At 38.9% G+C, this 25,427-nt stretch overlaps 1 protein-coding gene across 5 annotated transcripts in view; it reads right to left on the bottom strand.

Annotated features, from left to right (window-relative positions):
• Trank1 (tetratricopeptide repeat and ankyrin repeat containing 1) overlaps positions 1-25,427 on the bottom strand; it is a 136,192-nt gene that overhangs the window by 75,862 nt on the left and 34,903 nt on the right. For 3 of the 5 annotated variants that reach the window (XM_087182083.1, XM_004857884.3, XM_013077051.3), the window contains exons 3-7: positions 18,408-18,558; positions 16,354-16,472; positions 13,506-13,589; positions 13,133-13,271; positions 5,285-5,416 (exon numbers count right to left, since the gene is read on the bottom strand). In XM_087182083.1, the coding sequence (XP_087038209.1) occupies positions 5,285-5,416; positions 13,133-13,271; positions 13,506-13,589; positions 16,354-16,472; positions 18,408-18,558 (625 nt within the window). The other 2 variants (XM_087182082.1, XM_021238689.2) reach the window with 2 other exon arrangements.

The raw sequence follows: 25,427 nt of genomic DNA, 5'->3' as shown, positions 1-25,427 counted from the left end.
GGAAAACAGCCTCCAACCCAGATTGATGTACCCTGAAAAACTCTCTTTTCAAAGTGGATGGAGAAACAAGATACTTTCATGACAAAGAGCACCTTAGGAACTGTGTGAATACCAAACCAGCACTCCAAAGAATTTTACACAGTATCCTAGGAACTATCATTAAGGATCACAACCTCAGGAAGCAAAGCAAAATGAACCCATCTGGCATGACAAGAAATTAAATGTAAAGGGGGAGAACCCAACAAAAAGAAAAAGTCATGGCAATGACAAGTCAATATGTTTCAGTTATAACCATCAATGCTAATGGTCTCAATTCACCAATCAAAAGAAACAGGCTGGCAGAATGAGTCAAGAAGCAAAATCCAACAATATGCTGCATACAAGAAACACACTTCATTCAAAAGGAAACTCATAGACTGAAAGTTAAAGGGTGGAAAACAATACTCCATGCCACAGGAACCCAAAAAAAAGCAGGAGTAGCTATCCTATTGGCAGATCAAGTAGATTTCAAACCGACACTGATGAAGAGAGATGAAGAAGGACACTACATCCTTGTAAAGGGAAGAATCCAACAGGAAGAGGCAACAATCATAAATATCTATGCACCAAACACTAGTGCGCCCAACTATATAAAACAAATATTAACAGACATGAAAAGTCAAATATGCACTAATACAATTGTAGTGGGGGACCTCAACACCCCACTGTCACAAATAGATAGATCAACTGGACAAAAAATAAGTAATGAGATACTAGAACTCAATCGAACTCTTGAACAAATGAACTTAACAGATGTTTACAGAGTCTTCCACCCTACAAAATCAGAATACACATTCTTCTCAGCTGCACATGGGTCATTCTCCAAAATAGACCACACACTCACACATAGAACATGTTTAAGTAAGTGCAAAGGAATTGAAGTTATCCCCTGTATATTATCAGACCACAATGTGATTAAATTGAAGAACCATAGCAAAAGAAAGGAAAAATTTCATAAACACGTGGAAATTGAACAACACAATTCTGAATAACCAATGGGTCACAGAGGAAATGAAAGAAGAAATCAGACAGTTCCTTCAATTAAATGACAATGACAATACAACATATCAGAATCTATGGGACACAATGAAAGCAGTCTTAAGAAGGAAATTCACAGCAGTGAATACGCACATTAGGAAAACAGAACGAGCCCAATTAAACAACCTGATGCTGAACCTCAAGCTTCTAGAAAAAGAAGAGCAGGACAACCCCAAAGCTCATACAAGGGAGGAAATTATAAAGATCAGAGGAGAAATCAATGCAATGGAGACTAAGAGAACGATACAAAAAATCAATGAAGCCAAGAGTTGGTTCTTCGAAAGAATCAACAAAATTGACAAACCTTTAGCCAAGCTTGTCAGAAAAAGGAAAGAAAAGGCCCAAATCCATGCAATTAGGAAAGAAAAGGGTGAAATTACAACAGACCCAGCAGAAGTCCAGAGGATCATCAATACTTACTTGCAGAACCTATACACCAATAAGATGGAAAACACAGAAGAAACGGACAGATTCCTAGATACATATGAATTACCAAAGTTGAACGAAGAAGACCTCAAAATTCTGAACAACCCAATATCAACCAATGAAATTGAAAATGTAATCAAAAACTTATCAACTAAGAAAAGCCCAGGCCCTGATGGCTTCACTACTGAATTCTACAAGACATTTAGAGAGGAACTGCTGCCACTACTGTTCAAACTCTTCAGTGAAAATGAAAGGGAGGAAATATTCCCAAATTCATTCCTGGAATCAAGCATTGCCTTGATCCCAAAAGCAGAGAAAGACCCAACCAAAAAGGAGTACTATAGGCCAATCTCACTAATGAATATAGATGCAAAAATCCCTAGTAAGATACTGGCAAACAGAATGCAGAAGATCATCAAGAAGATCATACACCCTGATCAAGTGGGATTCATCCCAGGGATGCAGGGATGGTTCAATATATGAAAATCAATCAATGTAATACACTATATCAATAGAGTCAAGGACAAAAACCATATGATTATCTCCATAGACGCAGAAAAAGCATTTGACAAAATCCAACATGCATTTATGATAAAAACCCTACAAAAAATTGGAATAGATGGTCTCTACCTCAAACTGATAGAAGCCATCTATGAAAAACCAACAGCCAATATCATACTAAATGGTCAAAAACTGAAATCCTTCACACTAAAATCAGGAACAAGACAAGGATGTTCACTATCACCACTCTTGTTCAATATAGTTCTGGAAACATTAGCCATGGCAATCAGACAAGAGAAAGAAATAAAAGGAATAAAGATAGGTAATGAAGAAGTCAAATTGTCATTATTTGCAGATGACATGATACTCTATATAGAAGACCCCAAGAACTCCACCAAAAGTCTTCTAGACTTAATAACCAAATTCAGTCAAGTAGCTGGTTACAAGGTCAACACACAAAAATCAATAGCTTTCCTCTACGCAAATGACAGACTCACTGAGAGAGAAATAGGGCAAATAATTCCTTTCACAATAGCATCCACAAAACTGAAATACCTAGGAATCATCCTAACGAAAGAAATCAAAGACTTCTTCTCTGAAAACTATGGCACTCTGAAAAGAGAGATTGAAGATGATATCAGAAAATGGACAGACATCCCCTCCTCCTAGGTAGGAAGGATTCATATAGTGAAAATGGTCATACTTCCAAAGCTGCTATATAGATTTAATGCAATTCTAATTGAGATCCCAGCAGCATACTTCATGGACCTTGAGAAAACAATCCAAAAATTCATTTGCAACAAGAAGAGACCCAGAATAGCAAAAGCAGTTCTAGGTAACAGAGACATGGCAGGGGGTATCACAATCCCCAACCTGCAACTCTACTACAAAGCTACTGTGATAAAAACAGCATGGGACTGGCAAAGAAACAGACCTGAGGACCAATGGAACAGATTAGAAGATACAGAAACAACGCCAGACACACTCAGCCATCTCATCTTTGATAAAGGAGCCAAACACCCTCACTGGAGGAAAGATAGCCTCTTTAATAAATGGTGCTGGAAAAACTGGGCTTCAACTTGCCAAAGATTAAAACTAGACCTATATCTCTCACCATGCACTAAACTAAAACCAAAATGGATTAAAGATCTAAATATTAAAATAGAAACTCTGGACCAATTGGAATAGAGGTTAGGTAGAACCCTTGAAGGCATCAGTGTAGGAAAAGATTTTATGAACAACACCTCAGTTGCCCGTGAACTAGCACAAACAATCAACAAGTGGGATCTCTTCTTATTAAAAGACTTCTGCAAAGCAAGAGAAACCACCAGCAGTGCGAAGAGACAACCCACAATGTGGGAAAAAATCTTCACCTGCTCTTCCTCAGACAAAGGTCTACTATCTCAAATCTATAAAGCACTTAAAAAGATCAGACCTCCCAAATTTAAAAACCCAATCCAAAAATGGGCATCTGAAATGAACAGACATTTCTCACACAAAGAAGTAGAAATAGCAAATAAATACATGAAAAAATGTTCAACATCACTGGTCCTTCGAGAGATGCAAATGAAAACAACGCTGAAATTCTACTTCATTCCAGAAAGAATGGCTGCTGTCATGAAATCAATCAATAACAAATGCTGGCGGGGCTGTGGGGAAAGAGGAACCCTGCTCCACTGCTGGTGGGAGTGTAGACTGGTGCAAGCACTGTGGAAATCAGTATGGAGATACCTCAAAGAACTAGGACTGGAAGTCCCATTTGACCCTGCTATTCCACTACTGGGGATCTTCCCCAAAGAATTAAAAGAATCATACCACAGTGATTTATGTGCACTCATGTTCATAGCAGCACAGTTTATAATAGCTAAAACTTGGAAACAGCCCAAATGCCCATCAACTGGAGACTGGATAAAGAAAATGTGGGTTTTTTATAAAATGGAGTACTACTCAGCCATAAAAAATGAGAAATTAGAGACATTTATAGCTAAGCGTATGCACATTGAGGCAATATTCTTAAGTGAAATAAATAGGACACACATGTGTAAATACCAAATAGTTTCTCTGGTGTGAGAAACTGAAAGTGTAAATAAGGACTAAATGTATAATAGGTAATGTGAAATAGGAAGAAAAGGGGCAAAGGGGAAGAAAGTGGGAGGGCTAGGGGAAAGGATAGAAGGGAATGGGATTAATATGAGAAAAAAAATATATATATATATACTTTAAATAAGGGAATTATACAGTTATAAATTACATTTCAATAAACTTCAAAAAATCCATAAAATACTCTTTCTCTGTTTCTCCAGATGTAGGTTCCTGGTCCCCTATTCAGTAGAGAGTGAGATTAGAGACACAAGCCTCACTGGGCTCTGTGTGAGACCTGATGAAAGTAAAGGGTGCAGTTTCCCAAGAGGAACCACCAAACTAGAGGCCCCCAAAAGGAGGCCTGCAAGCTGTCTAAACCACTGGCATATTTCATTGTGAGCAGATTCTTGAAAATTATAAGATTTTATAGTTTTTTTTATAATCCAAATTTTCAGTGTTTCTTGCCATCAGACATCACCCCAATCCAGTTCCCATGATCAGCTTTAGGGTGCAGCAACACCAGGCATGAACTCCCCACCACTTCCTGTCACCTCCCTTCCACTGAGGTTGGGACTCCATTAATGTGGGGGGAGAAAAAGTTTTCCTCCATCCTAAACAAAAAACAAAGGCTGAAGGCGCTGAGAGTTTCAGGAAAAATGAATGCCCTCAAAGAGCTCTATAGGAATGAACAGTCTTTCTGTTTCACAGGTGAATAAGATATGTTCGTGTCAAAAGAACCAGCTTTTTCCTGCATTTACCAGCCCCTCTTTTCTGTCTGGCTCTAGTAGTATGAGAGGATACACTACCTGTGTTAAATTATAAGTACCATGAAGGTAGAACCATGTCTGTTATCTGGTTGCAGTTAGGACAGATTCCACATAAAACAAAGCACTTTATAACACGTGATGAGGGAGGGAACAAATCAGCCAGACACCAGTGTCTTTTGGTCATTCAACTCCCTCAGAAGCCACAAAAAGCCAAAAGAGCACAGAAGCCCAGCAATTCTTCCTTCTGTCACCCCACCTCCTTTCTGCATACAGCCTATTCTCCCAATCAAGTTTAACTGAGGAGAAAGTTTAGTCCTGTGAGCCTGGCACAGGGTAGAACCGGTAAACAGTAGTGGTAAGTTGTCCAGGTTTTCTAATGCCCAAAGTCACAGAGCACATATCACACCCTCCTGCATGGTGTTGCTACTTACGCTTGATGTGGTATCCTGGAGAGTGGGCAGCCACGACGTGCAGGACAGTGCAGCCATCTTCATCCTTCTGATTGATGTGGCTTTTCCACTCAGGCTCATGGTCCATTAACCACCTGAAAAGCTGGTTTTCCCCTGCAGGGATTTCAAATGAGTTACAGATTTATCTTCTACATATATAAAATCAGTAAAGCAAATTAATGTGTGCCAAACTAAGGTAACTACATGGAAAGCTCAGGAGGTCCCAGGAGTGGCTTGGGGCCCCGCCTTCATCCAGCACTCCGCTTAGCAGCTCCAGCACCTGCAAGGCCCAGTTCCACTCCCCACCCCCCACCCCCGCCTTCCAGCTCTTCTGCTACCTGGTCCCACACTACAGAGGCACAGGGGATTATACTTCACATAGTTAAATGTGATAGATTAATAACTACCACAAATTGTCATTTTCTAAGCTGCGCTTGATGCTATGGTATTGCTGATTGCATCATTTGGCCTAACATGTTGTGACTGATCTAATCAGTTTTCCTTCCTGGTATAAGGAAAATAAAATAGCCTCAGAGCCATTAGAGCCTCAAAACCTAAACACAAGCCATATCGGGAAGACACCACTGAAAAACAATCACTCCACAAGGGTTTTAAACACAAAGATACCTGCATTAAGCAATTTTGAAATATCAACCCAGGAATTAACCCAAGGACAGTACCAAAAACAAAAATGAGAAGACATTTAAGCAAGGCACAAATGCAGGCTTCCACACCACAAAAAGGAAATTCTGGGGGAAATGAGGTGGAAAACTCTGATAATCAACCACCTGGACACCCGGAACTGATAGCACAGGAAGTAACAAAGTAGATGCATGAGGCTCTAGAAAAATTCAAAGCAGAAATATTCTCCCAGATAAATACAGAGATGGTGAGTAGAGTGAAAGACATGATTAGAGGTTCTAGAGCAGAAACGGATAAGAAAATAGATGAGATCAGAAACATGTTGGAAGCCATGAATGCCCAGCATAAGAAAGAAATGGAAACCATGATCACCCAACATAAGAAAGAAATGGAATCCATGAAACAGATTCAAACAGATATTCAGGAGATTAAAAACTCCATTGAAAGTATGCAGAGCAGACTAAGAGAATCTGAAGACAGAATATCAGGTATAGAAGACAGGACCACAGTTAAGGACCATGAAAACAGAGATTTCTTAAAGATAGTAAGGGACTATGAGAAATCAATCCAACAGCTGCTAGATGATGCAAAGAAGAATAACATAAGATGGATAGGAGTCCATGAAAAAACAGGAGAAAGTACAATAGACATAAAAAAACTGTTCACAGAAGTAACAGTAGAAAACTTCCCAGACAGAGGTGGAGAATTGGACATACAGATAAGTGAGGCATATAGAACTCCACTCAGCCATGATAAAAAAAAAATCTACACCCAGACATATAATAATCAAGATCCCAGAAACCCAACAGAAGTACAAAATTCTACAGGCAGTTAGAGAAAAGAAACAAATCACCTACAATAGGAAAGCCCATCAGAATCATGGCAGATTTCTCAACACAAACCCTCAAATCAAGGAGAGCCTGGAGTGAAGTATTTCAAGCCCTAAAAGAAAATAACTTCCAACCTAGCCTGTTGTAGCCAGCAAAATTATCTTTCAAAATCGATGAGGAAATGAGATACTTTCACGACAAAGAACACCTGAGAAATTTCATGAACACCAAACCAGCACTACAATTCTAAACAATATCCTAGAAAAAGACAACAAGACGTTCACAACTCCATGAGTGCCAACAGAGAGAAGACACCATGCAAGGTAAGGCACTAAAGGGAAAGGGGTGAAAATAAGAAATAAAAGACCAACAACAATAAAACATCATGGCAAGAATGATCCAGTATCTCTCAATTATAACTATCAATGTTTATGGCCTCAATTCACCAATCAAAAGAAACAGACTGACAGAATGGATTAAGAAGCAAAACCCAGCAATATGCTGTATACAAGAAACACACCTAACTCAAAAGGAAATCTATAGACTGAAAGTAAAAGAATAGAAAACAGTTCTCCATGTGACAGGAACCAAGAAAAAAGCAGGGGTAGCAATCTAATTTGCAGACGAAGTAGATTTCAAACCAAAACTAATTAAGAGAGACAAAGATGGTCACTACATCCTTGTGAAAGGAACAATCCAAGAGGAAGAGATGACAATCCTAAATATTTATGCACCAAATACAAATGTCCCCAACTATACAAAACAAATATTAATGGACATGAAAAACCAAATAAAAAATAACATAATTGTAGTGGGGGACCTCAACACCCCTCTATTACAAATACACAGATCATCTAGGAAAACAATTAATAATGAAATTCTAGAACTGAACCAAGCTGTTGAACAAATGGACTTTATAGATGTTTACAGAGTGTTCCACCCCACAAAATCAGAATACACATTCTTTTCAGCTGCACATGGGTCATTCTCCAAAACAGATCACATGCTGGCTCATAGGGTAAATCTAAGTAAATGTAAAAGAATTCAAGTTATCCCCTGTATATTATCAGACCATATTGCAATAAAATTGGAGATCAATAACATAAGAAACCACAGAACACACACAAACACATGGAAATTGAATAACACTTTCCTGAAGAGCCAATGGGTCACAGAGGAAATTAAAGAAGAAATTAGACAGTTTCTACAAGTAAATGATAATGCCAGTACAACATACAGGAATCTGTGGGACACAATGAAAGCAGTTCTACACGGGAAATTCATAGCAGTGAATGCCCATATTAGGACAACAGAGAGAACTCAGTTAAATAACCTAATGCAGAACCTCAAGCTCCTAGAAAAAGAAGAGCATAACAAACCCAAAGCTCATACAAGAAAGGAAATTATAAAGATCTGAGCAGAAATCAATGCAATGGAGACTAAGAGAATGATACAAAAATATCAATGAATCAAAGAGTTGGTTTTTTGAAAGAATAAATAAAATCAATAAACCTTTAGCCAACCTTATCAAAAAAAGGAAAGAAAAGGCTCAAATACATGCAATTAAGAATGAAAAAGGTGAAGCCACAACAGATCCAGCAGAAATTCAGAGGATCATCAATACCTACATTGAGAAACTGTACTCTAATAAAATGGAAAACACAGAAGAAATGGACAGATTCCTAGATACATACAAATTGCCAAAGTTAAATGAAGAAGATACAGAAATTCTAAACATCCCAATAACAAAAAGTGAAATTGAAAATGTAATAAAATATTTACCAACAAAGAAAAGCCCAGGTCCTGATGGCTTCACTGCTGAATTCTACAAGACATTTAAAGAACTATCATCATTACTCTTTAAACTCATCAAGGAAATTGAAAGGGAAGCAAGGCTTCCAAATTCTTTCCTGGAAGCAAGTGTTACTTTGATTCCAAGACCAGGGAAAGACCCAACCCAAAAAGAGAACTACAGACCAATCTCCCTAATGAACATAGATGCAACAATCCTCAACAAGATACTGGCAAACAGAATACAGAGTGTCATCAAGAAGATCATACACCCTGACCAAGTCGGATTTATCCCAGGGATGCAAGGATGGTGCAGCATCCATAAATCAATAAATGTAATACACTATATTAACAGAGTCAAGGACAAAAACCATATGATCATCTCAATAGATAGAGAAAAGGCATTTGACAAAATCCAGCACCCATTCATGATAAAAACACTACAGAAAATTGGAAAATAAGGTCTTTATCTCAACCTGATTAAGGCTATGAAAAACCAACAGTCAACATCATACAAAATGGTCAAAAACTGAAAACTTTCATGCTAAAATCAGGAACAAGACAAGGATGCCCACTATTACCACTCCTGTTCAATATTGTTCTGGAAACATTAGCCATAGCAATTAGAAAACAGAAACAAGGGCCGGGGATTTAGCTCAGTGGTTCAGGTGCCTACCTCGCAAGTGCAAGGTCCTGTGTTCAATCCCCAGTACCAAAAAAAAAAAAAAAGGAAACAAATAAAAGGAATAAAGATAGGAAAGGAAGAAGTGAAACTGTCATTTTTTGCTGATGATATGATACTTTACATAGAAGACCCAATAAACTCGGTCAAAAGTCTTCTAGACCTAATAGACAGATTCAGTAGAATAGCTGGATATAAGGTCAACACTCAAAAAAAAATAGCCTTCTTATATGCAAATAGCAGACCCATTGAAAGAGAAATTCTGGAAATAATTCCTTTTACAATAGCATCCAAAAAAATGAAATATCTAGGAATCAACCTAACAAAGGAAGCAAAAGACCCCTACACTGACAACTACAACACTCTGAAGAAGGAGATCAAAGAGGATATAAGAAAATGGAAAGACATCCCTTGTTCCTGGGTAGGAAGAATCAATATAGTGAAAATGGCCATCCTTCCAAAACTACTATATAGATTTAATGCAATACCAATTGAAATTCCAACAATATACTTCACAGAACTAGAGAAAACAATCCAAAAATTCATTTGGAACCAGAAGAAACTTAGAATAGCAAAAGCAATTCTGGGCAACAGAGACATGGCTGGGGGTATCACAATCCCCAACTTGAAACTATACTACAAAGCTACTGTGATAAAAACAGCAAGGTACTGGCAAAGAAACAGACCCGAAGATCAGTGGAATAGATTAGAAGATGCAGAAACAACTCCAGACATACTCAACCACCTCATCTTTGACAAAGGAGCCAACTGCCCTCATTGGAGAAAAGATAGCCTGTTCAATAAATGGTGTTGGAAAAACTGGATTTCAACCTGCAGAGATTAAAACTAGACCCATAACTATCACTTTGCACTAAACTAAGATCAAAGTGGATTAAAAAGCTAAATATCAAGACAAACACTAAACTTACTGGAAGATAAGTTAGGTAGAACTCTCAATGACATTGTCATAGGAAAAGACTTTATGAACAAATCTTCAGTAGCATGGAAGCTAGTACAAAGAATCAACAACTGGGATCTCATCTTATTAAAAAGCTTCTGCGCTGCAAGAGAAACTACCAACAGAGCTAAGAGACAACCTACAATGTGGGAAGAAATTTTTAGCAGCTGTACCTCAGACAAAGGTCTACTATCTAGAATATATAAAGAATTGAAAAAAATCAGACCACCCAAATTCAAAGACCCAATTCAAAAATGGGCATCCAAAGTGAACAGACATTTCTCAAAGAAGTATAAACAGCAAATAAATATATGAAAAAATGTTCAACATCACTGGTCATTTGAGAGATGCAGACAAAAACAACACAGAGATTCTACCTCACCCCAGAAAGAATGGCTACTATCAAGAAATCAACCAATAACAAATGCTGGCGGGGGTGTGGAGAGAAAGGAACCCTTCTCCATTGTTGGTGGGAGTGCAGACTGGTGCAACCACTGTGGAAATCCGTATGGAGATACCTCAAAGAACTAGGACTAGAGGTCCCATTTCACCCAGCTATTCCCCTACTGGGTATCTTCCCCAAAGAATTAAAAGAATCATACCACAGTGATATATGTGCACCTATGTTTATAGCAGCACAGTTTATAATAGCTAAAGCTTGGAAGCAGCCCAAGTGCCCATCAACTGAAAACTGGATAAAGAAGATGTGGGTTTTTTATAAAGTGGAGTACTACTCAGCCATAAAGAACAAGAAACTAGAGACATTTATAGCTAAACGGATGCATATTGAGGCCATACTCTTAAGTGAAATAAATAGGACACACATGTGCAAATACCGAATAGTTTCTCTAGTGTGAGAAACTGAAAGTGAAAATGAGGATGAAAATGATTAAAATGAATAATTAATCATTTGAAGTAGGAAAAGGTCCAAAGGGTTGGGGTGGTGGGAGGGGAAGAGGAAAGGGAAGAAGGGAAAGGAAAAATTATGAGAAATTTAAAAAATGGAAACAAAGTCTATGTAAATAGGGAAGGGTGGTGGGGGTGAAGGGCACATAAGTAATGGGGGAAAAAATAAGAACTAAGATACATCATGTGTCAGGTAAAAACACCCAATGATAAATGTAAATGTACTGTATACCTAAAATGTACCAATTAATATATTAATTAATTAATTAATAAAAAATGGAAAGCCCAACGCACATTTTTACTCCCAAATAAACAAGTATGGGGAGACAATGGTGTTTGTAGACTGAAAAGAAGAGTTATAGAAATTTATTCACAATAATGTTGGGTCAAGTTTCCTAGAAGTCTGTGACAGGGATTCTTATATGTGATTTACCGAGGAGAGTGGGATCTCAGGGGAAGGAAAGGGAGAGAAAGAAGAAAGGGTATGGGGATGAGCTGAGCCAGTGGTCATAGCTGCAGTCAACTCCAGCCTTGAGCCCATGAGGAGTTCTAGAGCCTGAACTGCTTGACAGCATTGAGCATCTTGAGGCACAAGGGCCAGCCTTTTGAATCCTTATGTCAGTCAGTCAAAAGCTGCAGGTTGATGAAGAATGTCCCTGGGAACCTCCTATTGGCAAAGAGCAATTCTCTGGCCAACAGGGCAGCTATGAGTTGTTGGCAGCCAACACTGAGAGCAGGTGGATATGGGCACTGGTAGGAAGAGAGTCTGGGCAGGGCACTACCAGCCTACATTTTAGTCAGCAAGCCCGAATCTCGGATTAGACTGCCCCATTGCCTTACTATCAACAGGACATACTCTTTTTCCCAGACTCCTTCTTTATAGCTCTTGAGATCATGGAAAGCCACACACCTCTGTCAACTCTGTGAACACCGTTTGTCACAATATCACAGTTGTCCTCTGAAGAACCAATCAGAGATAAACTGAAAGGCTTGACCTTGTTGACACTGATTGTAACCACAGGAACTCACTTGAAAAATAGACACAATGGAGAGTAATGACCTTCACAATCATAGGTATACTTTTCTGCATTCCAGCTTCCTAATTTCAAGCTGGGAGGATTGGATTCAATGATTTACAGGCTTAACTTTGAACTGTTTTATCTGCCAATATCTGTGTAAGAATAAAATCTTTTGTGGATTCCCCAGTATGTGAACTAGATAATGGCGAGACACATCTGGCAAAATCAAAGATGGAAGTCTAAGGCCTCAAGCTACTGGCTACCCCAAAACCCCCATTCCTGGGGAAATGACACAACCTAGAAAAGGTAGCCTACACAAGTTCTCTTAGCCCCTTCTGGCTCCAAATGGTATGGGTAAATGTCCAATAGCAATGCCTCATATACTTGGCAAGGAAAACAAGCTTCTTTCTAAAGTATGAGTATGGGAGTACATGTGTGTTAATGACAGAATAAAAATATTTTAAAATTTAAATCCTATAACCAGATGGCAAAGCTTTAAAAAGAAACAATTTTATGAAAATAGTCGTTCTTTAAAAGAATCACAACTAAACTGTATCAGTAATAGCCCATGTTTCCCTTAGTATTTCCCAGCCAAATCTCAAAACACAGCAGTTGGCCCTCTGAGCTGAAGAGAAAATGAATGTAGAGGGAAGAGAACCACCCAAAGCTGCCTTTGCCAGCAGGGGGAAACCACAGCTCTCCTAAGAGTGCTGTCCAGCATCAGCTGTCTAGCCAGAGTCTCTTCCTTGGGTCCAGAGCTTCACCCTGCTGCCAAGATCCATCTAGGAACACAAAATCCTTTCAATTTGAACCTCTCATGGCTACTATGTCCTAGGAGAAATAAAAATGATGTTATTTCCCTGCTGCTTTCATTCATTTGAAAATTCAAATTATTTGGATAATCTACAATCAGGTGGCTAATTTCTGGTTTCACTTGTGCACAGCAGAGTCCCAGGGCTCAGAGCTGGAAGATAGTTGGAGGGTAACTGGGAGAGCACTCACCGGCTTGGATACAGAGTTGCATGAGGGCATGAAGTGGATACGGCCCTATAGTCTCAATACTTGCGCCAATGGAGATGAGCCACTGGACTAACTTGGGCACCTGCTCCATTTTCTCATAAAGCCCAATGAAGACATACTTCTGAAAAAAAAAAAAAGATGCACAGGAAGAATTATGGGAGTTACAACATCAATATGAAACTTCAAATTCCTTCTCCCATTAAAGTTTGGAATCAGTAAACATTGGATTAGCTGTGGCTCAAGCCTAAGAATATTACACATAACAAATCTATGATGAGGCAGCTAAAGGGGAAGTCCCAAATACAAGGCTTAAGTGCACTGATTTGAAACCAGCAGTTTCAAGAAGCCACCTTACCTGAAAGAGATTTTTCAGTGACAACTCAGGGACATGGATATCTCCTGGTAGTCGATCTTTTTTTGCTGACAACAGTAGAAATGACTGACAGGTAGGAAGAAAAAGAAAAGGCAGAAATAATAATGTTCTCCACACAAGCTATTAGTGCAAAATGGTTATTTTAAGCCTTAAACAAAAAACAAACCAAAAAATCTTCTAGTTTTGTCTATTTTAAGCTATCTACCAAATTTTTCAGCCTGAGCCACAATGACCAAATTTTCTCTGTCTAACAAATTTCCTGTTTTTGCTGAGGACTAAGTTCTCTACACATTTCCTCAAAGCCTGCCGTGGACAGGAACAATGGACATTAAACAACACTGCCAAGAATACATTTGCATCTGGGGAAAAAGCCAATTCCCTGCACAGTTCTTAAGGCATAGCAAGCACAAGACTCAAACCCTTTAGAAGTATTCCATCCCAATCTATTCTTCAGCACACCAGTGTTTTGTCAGCTACAAGTATTTGGGCCATTAGAACCTAACAAATGATGTGCTGGAACCAGTTCCTATCAGCTAGCGAGCTGGCTGTGCATATTTCTTCCCAATTTCAAGTCCCATGGATCATAGTGATAGCTAGAAACTGATCATGATGAAAGTATGCACACTATGGAAACTGGCAAATCCTACAAATCAGGGTTTTGTTTTCAGAGAGCCAGTTTTTTAATCACTGGCCCTATCAAAAAGTCACTGAAGAAGTTGAACCCCAGAGAAGTTAAGCAACTTTTCCTAAGTCACACAGCACATCCAGAGAAGACCCTTCTGAGATCATCTAGGTGTGCCAACAGGGCTAAGAATTCCAACCTCTGGTATGACCATGACTAGAGATGGTGTCTCAGCTCCACCCTCCTTCATGTATGCTCTTGCTAGCTGACTTAGGAAGAAAGGAACTGAAACTATGGCCATGTCCTACTTCTAGTTCCTTTTAGTTTGGTGCTCATTCTAACCAGGCCCATTACCCACTTTCAACCCTATATGATACATTCAGAGTTCTGACAGTCCTAATTGCTGACCTGGTTTTAATAAGATGCCCCAGTCTGATGTACTTAAGATTTACCTGGCCCCACTGAAGTCAGGATGTTGAACCTCCCACTTGAGCTAGATTTTTGGCTTTCTTTGTTTGTATGGGGTGATGATCTAGAAGAAGCTGCCTGCTTCCAATTTCTTCCCTCCCCACCTAAGGTATGGCACTCTATTCATGTCTGCCCCATGCGGGGGACAGGGAACAACAATCCTTCCTGGGTGTTATAAACTGAACTATATTCCTGCTAATAAGGACCAATGCTTCCTACTACTAGATCTACCCTAGCAATGTAATCAGAACTTTTCCAAATAAAGCCAGAATGATCTTTATAGAGCTCTTCATCCAGTTATCTTAACTAAAGAGGGAAGACTCCAATGTATTTTAATAGGGTCCTGGATTTCTGGTTCCTGATTCTGGAAGAAACGAACCAGTCTGCTCTCCTTACCCTCACTGCCTGTCTTTCCAAAGTATTTAAATTGAGGGGAGGGGTAAGCTTCAGGAACCCCTGGCTGGACTTTGGGGGGGTTCCCAACAACTCCTTTGCATCTGCATAAAAACCAATTTAATCTAGTCTTCAGCACATTGGTGTTTCAAATAAATAAACATATATTTATCATTAATTATATATTATATATGTCTCTGCATGTAACCAGCCCCATAGATTTCATTAGATTTCCAGTGAAATCCATGACCTTGGCAAAATATGAAGCATTCTCCATTCTAAAGTCATTTGACCTGCCTGGATCCAGAGTTCTTAACAGGTTGCCCTTGCTTTTGGTGACTTTTCTGAAGTGTCCAGTTTTTAAAAGCCCACCAGACCCTTTCTAACCAAACTCCCCACTTGGCCAGCCCATTCTCATGAGTATTTATAACCTATCATCAATAAAAACCACCATTCACTGGGCATTTAGATTATATAAGGTATCATAAAACTTCTTAGCTCATTGCCTGGCACCTTGTAAGACTTCAGCAACCATTAGCTGATATTATTATTAGGTACACTGGTCCATTAATTCTTGATTCTCAGCAAAACCCTAAGAGAAAATGAATGTAGACCACCAAAGCTGCCTTTGCCAACAGGGGAAAACCACAGCTCTCCTAGGAGGGAAGATCTTACATTGCTAGGGAAGATGTTAGCAGGAATATATTCTATATTGCAATATACAAATGAGGAATTGACACTAAAATGGGAAGTGATCATCCCAAAATAGTAAGTGAAGAATTAGGGTTCAAGGACACCTTCAACCTCATTCAGCTGCTATTCACTGGTTAGCAGTCCCTCAAAACTATATACAGAAACTCTTTTGAGTAGCATGGATTAGGTTACCTGGGCTGACACTAGCTAGTTCAGAATAAAAAGAATTATAAAGATGAACATGCAGTTGTCGATTTTCTTCATTTCTTCTCTTTGGGGGGGGGCGGTACTGGGGATTGAACTCGGGACCTTACACTTGCTAGGCAGGCAGCGGAACCACTGAGCTAAATCTCCGGCCTGATTTTCTTCATTTCACATTACCATTAGCATGTAGACTTTATATTTCTATGATGACAATGGTGATGAAGCAAGGAGTGAGGTTGCCACAAACTAAGTATTTTTATCATCTTGAAAACAGTAAGAACTGATTAATACATCTCAATGACTTTCCATTTTTAATAGGATTTCAGTTAAAAAGTTATGCTGGCATCAAGATCAACAAATAATACATTATAATCACTCAGTGGCAACAGAAAGAAATTGTTTAATCAAGACTCTACTTTCCCCATAAGAGAGCTATCTCCTTTTACTTACATGCCATAATCCTTTCTTTGCCAACTTTTCTATTACACATTGCCATACTTCTGTTGAAAATCCAGTAGTGAAAATATGATCAAAGCAGGGCAAAAAGCTCTGCAAAACAATGGAGTCACCTGAAAGAAAGTTCCATAATTTGGAAATGTTAATGTGAAAGACTAGAGCATCTACAAAAATGTCCGCCAATGAATTCAGATCACATATAGACAAGTGGTAACTTAAGGACGTCACAAAGACATTTTCAAAGTATAAAGTCCTTTATAATTGATCAAAGAAAATTCACCAAAAGGCTCCTAGAATTAATAACCAAATTCAGCAATGTAGCAGGATATAAAATCCACACAGAAAAATCAATAGCATTCTTCTACACCAATAATGAAGCCACTGGGAAAGAAATTAGGAAAACAACACCTTTCACAATAGCCTCAAGAAAAATTAAATACTTGGAAATTAACCTTTCCAAAGAAGTGAAAGATCACTACAATGAAAACTACAGCACTCAGAAAAAGGAGATTAAAGAAGACACTAGAAAATAGAAAGCTATCCTCTGTCTTGGATAGGCAAAACCATTTTTGTCAAAATAGCCATACTTTAAAAACTGATATATAGATTTAATGCCATCCAAATCAAAATACCAACAGCATTCTGCACAGAACTGAAAAAAACAATCCTATAATTCATACGGAACCAGAAGAGACCCAGAATAGCAAAAGCAATCCTAGTTAACAAGAAGAAAGTAGGAGGCATCACAATTCCAGATTTCAAGTTATATTACAAAACTACAGTGATAAAAACAGAATGGTATTGGCACAAAAACAGACAAAAGGATCAGTGGAACAGAATAGAGAATATAGAAACAATCCCAGGCCCATTCAGCTAACTAATCTTTGACAAAGGAGCCAAAAATATACACTAGAAAAAGACAGCCTCTTTAACAAATGGTTCTGGGGAAACTGGCTTTCCACACACAGAAGATTGAATCTTGCTGGAAGATAAAATGGATGAAACTTCTAAAGACATAAGCATAGGCAAGGACTTTTGAACAGAATCCCAACTGCACAAAAAAAGAAGGCTATGCCTGTCTTTAACTCCTCCCCACTGACTGCTACTGTGCTAACTTCCTCTATGTGCCAAATTTGTCTAAATCTGTAAGGTTCATCCACAGACCACAGACACTGCTTCTCCACAGTAGGAATGGGAACAGTTAGTTGAACTGATAACAACTGAATCAATTGTCAGCAATGATTTCCCCACTTCTGAAAGCCAAAGACCATCTTTCAATGATTCTAACATGTGCCATTTTTCACATTTCAACATCTTTGAAACAGAGATATGTCTTATAGTCAATGCTGTCTCTCAGTGGCAGAACATAAATTAATGGCACATTCTCAAATCAGTGCAATTTAAATTTGATCAAATAATATTTGAAAACAGTGGCCTAGATATTTACAGGACTTAAGATTGTAGCATCACTGGCAAGGGATATATTACATTGTGCTTTACAGGTTTCTGATTTTGCCACATCTGGGCCACTGACAAAGCCATCTCACAGACCAGGTCATCAGAGTAGTGATCTAATGCAAGCACACATAAGGCTTCCCTAGGAGTCACTCCAAGGCTGAGTGTGTCAGTCCTCACCAAAACCACTGCTGTACCAGGCAAGGAGCCTCACAGCTGTGATGCTTCTCACCCATTCTCACCTTTCATAGGACCCTCTATTGGCCCTTCCAGATTATTTTCATAGAACACAAGAATATCTTCATAACATATTAGAAAAAGACGTAAGAAAATCACAGGAAAGCAAAAATCCATAAGTATAAGTAGGGAAATCTCTACAAATGGCAACATAGAAAACTTAAAAGGTTAAGTCATTTGTGTAGTAGGAGCTCATTATTTTTACAAAGGTATGAGCCATCCAAAGTTCCAAAGTGCTTTTTCCATTCAAACTACAGACATCCCAAAGAAACACCCTGGAATTATCTCCCAGGAAGGATACAAATAAAGTAACAAGGACTTTGAGAAAGAAAAAACTTCCCCCCAGTCCAACTTACTGCTCATCGTCGTGAAGATCCCAACAAGGAAATTAGGAACCTGGGTTTGGTCTTCGCTGCTCTGCAGAAGTCGCAGACCCTCAAAAAACATGCGAGCAGCTTCATAAGGCTGGAGTAACCGCAGCAAGGAATAACCAGCTCGGTAGTATCCCTGGGATGGAGAATAAAGAGCAAAAATATAATGTCCCTGATCTCCTCTAACCTGTCCCTGAACAGAAAGATTGGCAGCATGGTGAAATTCATCTTTAGAAGGAAGCCTAACTTCTCTGTTAACACAGACTTCTAACAAGCAAAGGAGACAGAGTTTCTACATTATACTCTGGGTCACACTTTCCCTGTGATATTTGAACTGCCAAGAAAACATGTAATCACATTCAAGTCCATCAGTTACACAGCATCTGAAATGTGATTCAGAGAAAAAGAAGCAGGCCTTGTTCCAATTATATGTGTGGTTTATTATTCATTCCTCCCATTACAACCTGAACCAGAACAGAGGAATTTTTTTAAAAACCCTATGACTAGTGTCTAAGGAAAAATGTGATTTCCTTGTAAACACAGAACTTGTTCCCATCCTACCAATAAATTTCATTTATTTTGTGTTAATCAAAATAAACATAATTTCCACTGGGCATGTAAGGGAGGAAAACCTATAACAAAAAGCACTGATATTTCCCAAAAGAGTTAAAAACCATCATATTACAGGGATACATGTATACCTGTGTTTACAGCTACCCAACTTATAATAGCTACATCTTGGAAATAGTGTATATGTCCACCAACCTATGAATGGATAAGGAAAATGTGATATTTATACACAATGGGCACTACTCTGCCATAAAGATAAATTTGAGGCATTCAAAGTTAAATGAATGCAACTTGAGAACATAATGATGAATGAAATTAGCCAGACACACAAGCTTAAATATTGCATGGTTTCATAAGAAACTACAAATAAAGAGCAAAATAGAAGATAGGTAAATAGGAAGTAGGGAGAAGTTCAAGCAATTCTCTAAATTATCTATTCCACTGTTTCAAAAATATTTTAATATATATATGTTAATTGTTTTCATTTATACTACTAGTTTCTCTTAGTACACTGAAAAGAAAGTTTTGTGCTATTATCTGTTTTTGCTTTTTTGTACAAGAGAATCTATTTTTTCGATGCCTTGTACTCTGAGTAACTATTTTAAAGACAATGATAAAATATACTATCGTTATTCTCTTATTATTTTGTTATGAAATTTTGTTTTATTTTTTCATAAAATAAAAAAGAACCATTGATAGTTCCTGAGTTCCACATTATATGAAATATATACAAGAGCCATCTCCAATCAATTTCTGTACAGAGATTACCATGACAAATAAAGGTAAATGGTCTACTTTTGCCTATATACAAATTGTAGGAATCCAGTGTGGGAACAAGATGATAATTGCCTTCCCCACTTTGACCAAGAATCTACCTAATAGAGACTGGACAGGAGTACCACTAACTTCACCAAAGCCCACCATTTTAGGAGATCTAAGTCTCTGTTTATTTAACCTTCAGTTTCCTGGGCAAAACAGCCAGATACCAAGAAAGAGAATCAAAACTCCCCTGCTAAGTCTCCCAGAAGCCTTCTCAGAATCCACAGCCACCCCTTCCAAACCCTTAAACCTTCCCCCTCCTAGTCTATAAGAAAACACCTTCTCTCATCTGCACCCCAGATCAGAGAGGACCCTATCAGGTTTGCTAATAAACCTCCTTGGACTGTTGAGTTTGTGTCTTGCCTCTCCCTCCTCTCACTACCAAATCAATTTTCTGACTAAAATAGCAGAAAGTGTTCACAAACTGACTTCATAAAAGAAGCAAGCACTTTAAAGATAGAGGGAGAGAGGAAAGAAAGGAGGGGAGGGAAGAAGAGGGAATGAAAAAAGAATTGAGATGTGTTACATACATGTGTCAATGCCCCACAAAGAATGTGAACATTGTGTCCTGCAAACATGTACTAATAAAAAATTTTTTAATTCCACTTACCAGTGAATTTCTTATTATTTATCGATTTGTTTTAACTTTAATTTGAAAGTCTAAAGACCTCAGGTAACATCAGAAAAGGAAGAAAAGTTGGGCATGATGGTGCATGTCATTAATCCCAGCACTTGGGAGGCTGAGGCAGGAGGAACACCACAAGTTCAAGGCCCCTCTGGGCTACACAGTGTGTCCAAGGCCAGCCTGAACTATGTAGTGAGACACTCTCTCAAAAAAAAAGAAAAAGAAAACAAAGAAAAACATGTATTTGTGTTTTATTTGTGTGTGTTTTTTCAACTAGGTAAACTAGTATAGAATCTACCATTTCTTTATTTCCTTAGCTTTAGGTTTCATTTTTTATTCTGGAGGGAAGTGAAAAGCATCAGAATATACCATCCCAAAATATTCCACCTTGGCATAAAGATTATTTCTAGTCAACGAAGTCATTTGAGTGAGATTCAATAGATGCAAAAAGAAGCCTTTCTGGAGTTTGCCTAACTGACTAAATGCAGAGCTCCTGGAAGACTCCCATAAATTCCCTCTTCTGGGGAAGCTTCCTGGTCATGAAGAAGACATAAAGTCACCACCAAGGGACCTGCACAACATGACTAAGATATCATTACCTTCCATGTGTTTCTCCATAAATTTATCTTACCACAGTTTGCAGCCCCCAAAAGTCTAAAAATCCTTTTCCTTTGTCTTGTCATGTCTCCACAATTTATTACTCTGTTAAAAATGGAATGTAAGGGCCAGGGATTTAGCTCAGTGGTTTCACCGCCTGCTGCGCAAGCGCAAGGACCCAAGTTCGATCCCCAGTACCAAAAAAAAAAAATGGAATGTAAGCTCTCAGGCCTGTCTCCTTCTTTGAGGTTATCAATTCTTTTCTAGAAAGGTCCCCATGTCATATAAAGATGAACATCAAATAAAATCTATACACTGTTCTGCTAATCTGTCACTCCTTGGTCTAATTTACAAGGGCTTCATTCACTGAGCCAAAAGAGGGAAGCAGAGGACAATGAAGGGGAGAAGCAGAAAAGGAGAGACACCCAGAAGCTCTGGGTGAGAATGGGAGCAGTGGCTCTGGTCACTATGCTACACTATACCTATGCTCCTATAGCATAGGTATATGGGCAAATCCCAGCTATACTCTCCTCATCCCCATTAGAGGATGGGAACATCCTAAAATGCCTTTAGGAAGAATTTCTCAGGAATGCACTCCCAAATCCATCCTCTGGGCTGCAGGTGTGCCTCAGTGTTACAGCATGTACTTAGCATGTGCGAGGACCTGGTTTGATCTCCAGGACCTCAAGAAAAAAAAAGCATCTATCTTCCAATAGAAGTGGTTTAAGGGTCAGTGCCTACTTACAAGTTAAAATACCTAAACCCCTCCCTCAGGGTTAGAGTAATCTCTAGGTCAAATCTCCCCAACCCCTCTCTCACTGGTGTCTATATCCAGCAGTCATTCCTACTTACTCAGTGATAACAACTTTCCCTAATGTCTCTTTAATCATTAAAGCAACTCAGAGGCATAGGTATTACCTCATTTTACAGTTGAGGAAATTAAGGCTTAGAGAGAGAAGGGTAACTCAGCCAGACTGTCAAAACCAGTACATGAAAAGCATGAAATTGAAAAGCCTATGCTTTTCCTGCTTTATCATGGAGCCTCTCTACAAACTGTCTACACCACTAATTTGACATTTTAATATCTGTTGCTCCAGACAACCCTAGATTGCTATTTAATTTAGAGTCTCTTAATTTTACTTGCATGCTCTTCCTCTCCCAGCTTGAATGCAAAATATTCAGGGCCTGAGTGGGTGTTTCCCCTCCTTTTGTCTGCCTTGAAGCAGAATGTAAAGCTGCTTTAAAGAATGGACATTCAAATCCTTTTACCTAAAAAAAAAAAAAAATCTAATGATTATTTATTGAACTTTGGTAATGACCTTAAGAGGTCTTAGCCTGTTAAACCTCCTGGTCCCTCCAAAGGGACTGATTTCTACTGTAAGAAACGCTATCTGAAGAACTGGCATTGTGTCATCTATCTAGCAACATCTGATATAAAGCTTTGCTAAAATGAAACAGACAACAAAGAACATGAACAGATAATGAACTTTGCTGTAATTAAATCAGAACAAAATGAACTCCTCCAGGATCTCACTGTACTCTATCTGCAAAGAGGCCAAGCTCTAACTCTCCCCAATAAGTACACTTCAACACTTGCCATCGCTATTTTTGCTACTCTTCAGATAATGCTCACAGGCTCTATGGGCCTCTGTCTAAAGTGCAAAGAGTGTTAATGGAGAAGTACTCCTACCATTTTAAAAGAAGGGAAGGACTTTAAAGAATGGCGGAGCAGTGAGTGCTAACAACGCAGCTTCTCCAAGACACTGTTTAGAGTCTGGAAAACAGTAGCTTGGAGAGGATCAAAGGGAGAGGAGGTTGCCCAGAAACCATGAGAAAACTGAAAAAAAGAGAGAAAAAAAGATGAAATGATACAAAAGAAACAGAACATATCACGGAAAACAGTTCTGCAAACTGCGCAGTCAAGAACGGCTGGCACTATCCAGAAGACAAAGTGAAACAAAAAACTTTGCATGTGTGAAGAGCTGCACCGGGACTGAATCAGTGGTAATTGGAACCAGCAAGGAAAATGTGAGATACTGCTTCCAGAGCGGCCTTCCACACTCAACAGTTGATGATTGACCTTGGTCCAGTGCCCACTGCCACAACTGTGGAACAAGAGCTGTCAGGGAGGCCATTGTAGGGAAGGGATCAGCATTTGAACCTGGGTCCAAGACCAGCCCCTTGGCTCCTAGCCACGTACCACACTGTCAAGCTCCCAGAGTGGATGAGGGACGGCAGCCAACCGAGACAGCTAGTGTTGGAAAGCTGGCTGCAGGGAGTCCTGCTGAGGGGCTGGAGCTGGTAAACAGGGACTCAGCTCCTGCAGTCAGAGACCAGGTTCGGCCTGAGTTACACAGAATTGGATGGTCACACTGGCATTCTGTTCCCACTGTAGGTGGATGTCTGCATTCAGCACTGTTCTGGGGGCAGACTGTCACCTTAGACTTCCAGCATGAGCAGAGATTTGCTTCTGTTTGAGCTCTGCTCCTTAATCCTAGACTGTGGAAAAGAGCCACAAGTCCAAAACAATAGAAAACTTTATTTTATTTTTTACTGTTTTCCTCCTCCTGTTCATTTTCCTCCCATTTTTATTCTATTATTTTCCCCTTTTTTGTTTTCTCTTCCTCTTGCCTTTTTATTCCAACATAGTTTATTGGAGGTAAGGGAATTCTCCTTTGTCCCTTTTTATTCTTTCTACTTTTATCCATATCTTTTCACCTGACTTCTTTCTCCTACTTCTTATTCTCTATTTTGCTTTTCTTTTTCTCCCCCTTTTCATTTGTCTCTTTTTAACTTTTTCTCTAATATTTATATTAGTCACAGAATCTTTTCTCATCCCCATTTCTCACTACTGATTTTATCCCAGTCTTTCCTGTTATCCCCTAAATATATACCATACCTCTACCACCATTAGGATCCTTTGTCCTCCCTCCTATTTCTTCCTTCTCATTGCACATTGCAGAAGACTTTTTAAAAAAGAACTCTCCCCCACCCTACATTACTTGGTCCCCAGCTCCCTGGGTTTCAGATAACTGATTATATAAAACTACAGTTGAATGCTTTTTTTCACCACTAGAGGAAACATAGATATCACATTTAGTGCATATTACCTGTGGGTCAACACTTGAGCTGTTATGATCCTTACACTATAACAGTGGATTTCTTCTCTAGGCTAAGAGGAGATTCAAAATTGAGTCTCATGGTATGTTGTCAACTTGCCCTGACAGATACCACAGTAACTGATTAGCTTCTTACCACTGTATCTAATTTGACTGAATAAGAATAATCCTGACTCAGTGGACAATTTTGTGCTAATGAATCTGCCTGGTGATTTCACCATTGCTCCCAGGAAGAGGGACAGAAAGAGCTTCTAACCCAAGAACTTGGACTGGATGAGACTCCAAGAATCACTGCAACCTGGTGGAAAGAAGTCCTAAGTCTGAGTAAGCTTCAGGATTTTAGTGGAAGGATCAGAGGAGTTATTGGGATGTGAGCACTCAGGCTCTCCGGCAAAGAAAGCTACTTGAGAATCACTTAAGCACTGTCTCAATTGAATATTTAGTCTGTGTACCCACTGGATATCTTATAGGTTTCAGTTTTTGTTTGTTTCTTGACTTACTTAGTAATGTGGGGTTATGTTCTTTTATGGTTTCTTGTGTTTATTAGATTTTTACTTTTGTGTGGTTTTTTTCTTCCATTGGCTCTGATTTAATAGGAGTCTAGGTTCTCTCCCTTGTCTCAGCTCCCTGTCTAGTTTCCTCACCTCAAACCCCTGAAGCAATACTATTACCATATTTCCTTATTCTTTTTCCAAACACATAAACTTCCCCTCCCAAGTTTTTAATTTCCCATACTTAGCTTCCTCACAGTCACTCCTATCTTCTCTAGTATTAACCTTTGATCCTCCTCATCCTAAGCCTTTGGCTCTTTCATATCTTAACTAGTTTAAGTTATAACTTAATAGTGTCCTCCCTATTAGCGGGTTCTGACAACCACATAGCTTTTCTCAATCACAAAGTAAACCTGCTTCCTCCATATTTCACCCTTGTTCCCATAAATATCCTCTGAAACTCTCAATACTAACACTTCAACTCAACTAAAAGTACTCCAATAGAACCAGACCCACGTCAAAGTTACCTTCTCATCTGTCACTCTCCTCCCCTACAAACCTCCCTTAGAGTCTTACACTCCTCATCAAATCACTTTCCATTCTCCTCCTTCTATTACCTCATGGCAGAATAACTACAAATAATAAACAGTCATAGTGTGAAGAGAGGACAGACAAAGGGGGGAAGTGTAACTGCAAGAACTATCATATAGAAGTGTTATATGATTAAATCTATTGATGCTGTTATCAGCAGTAATTCTTTCAGCAAATCATAGGGACAGAAACA

This window comes from Heterocephalus glaber, unplaced genomic scaffold (genome assembly GCF_053883595.1).
Source record: "Heterocephalus glaber isolate CG9 unplaced genomic scaffold, H.glaber_assembly_v1.0 deba00001472, whole genome shotgun sequence".
Lineage (NCBI taxonomy): Eukaryota > Metazoa > Chordata > Mammalia > Rodentia > Bathyergidae > Heterocephalus > Heterocephalus glaber.
This window is presented reverse-complemented; position numbering and strand designations above follow the sequence as displayed.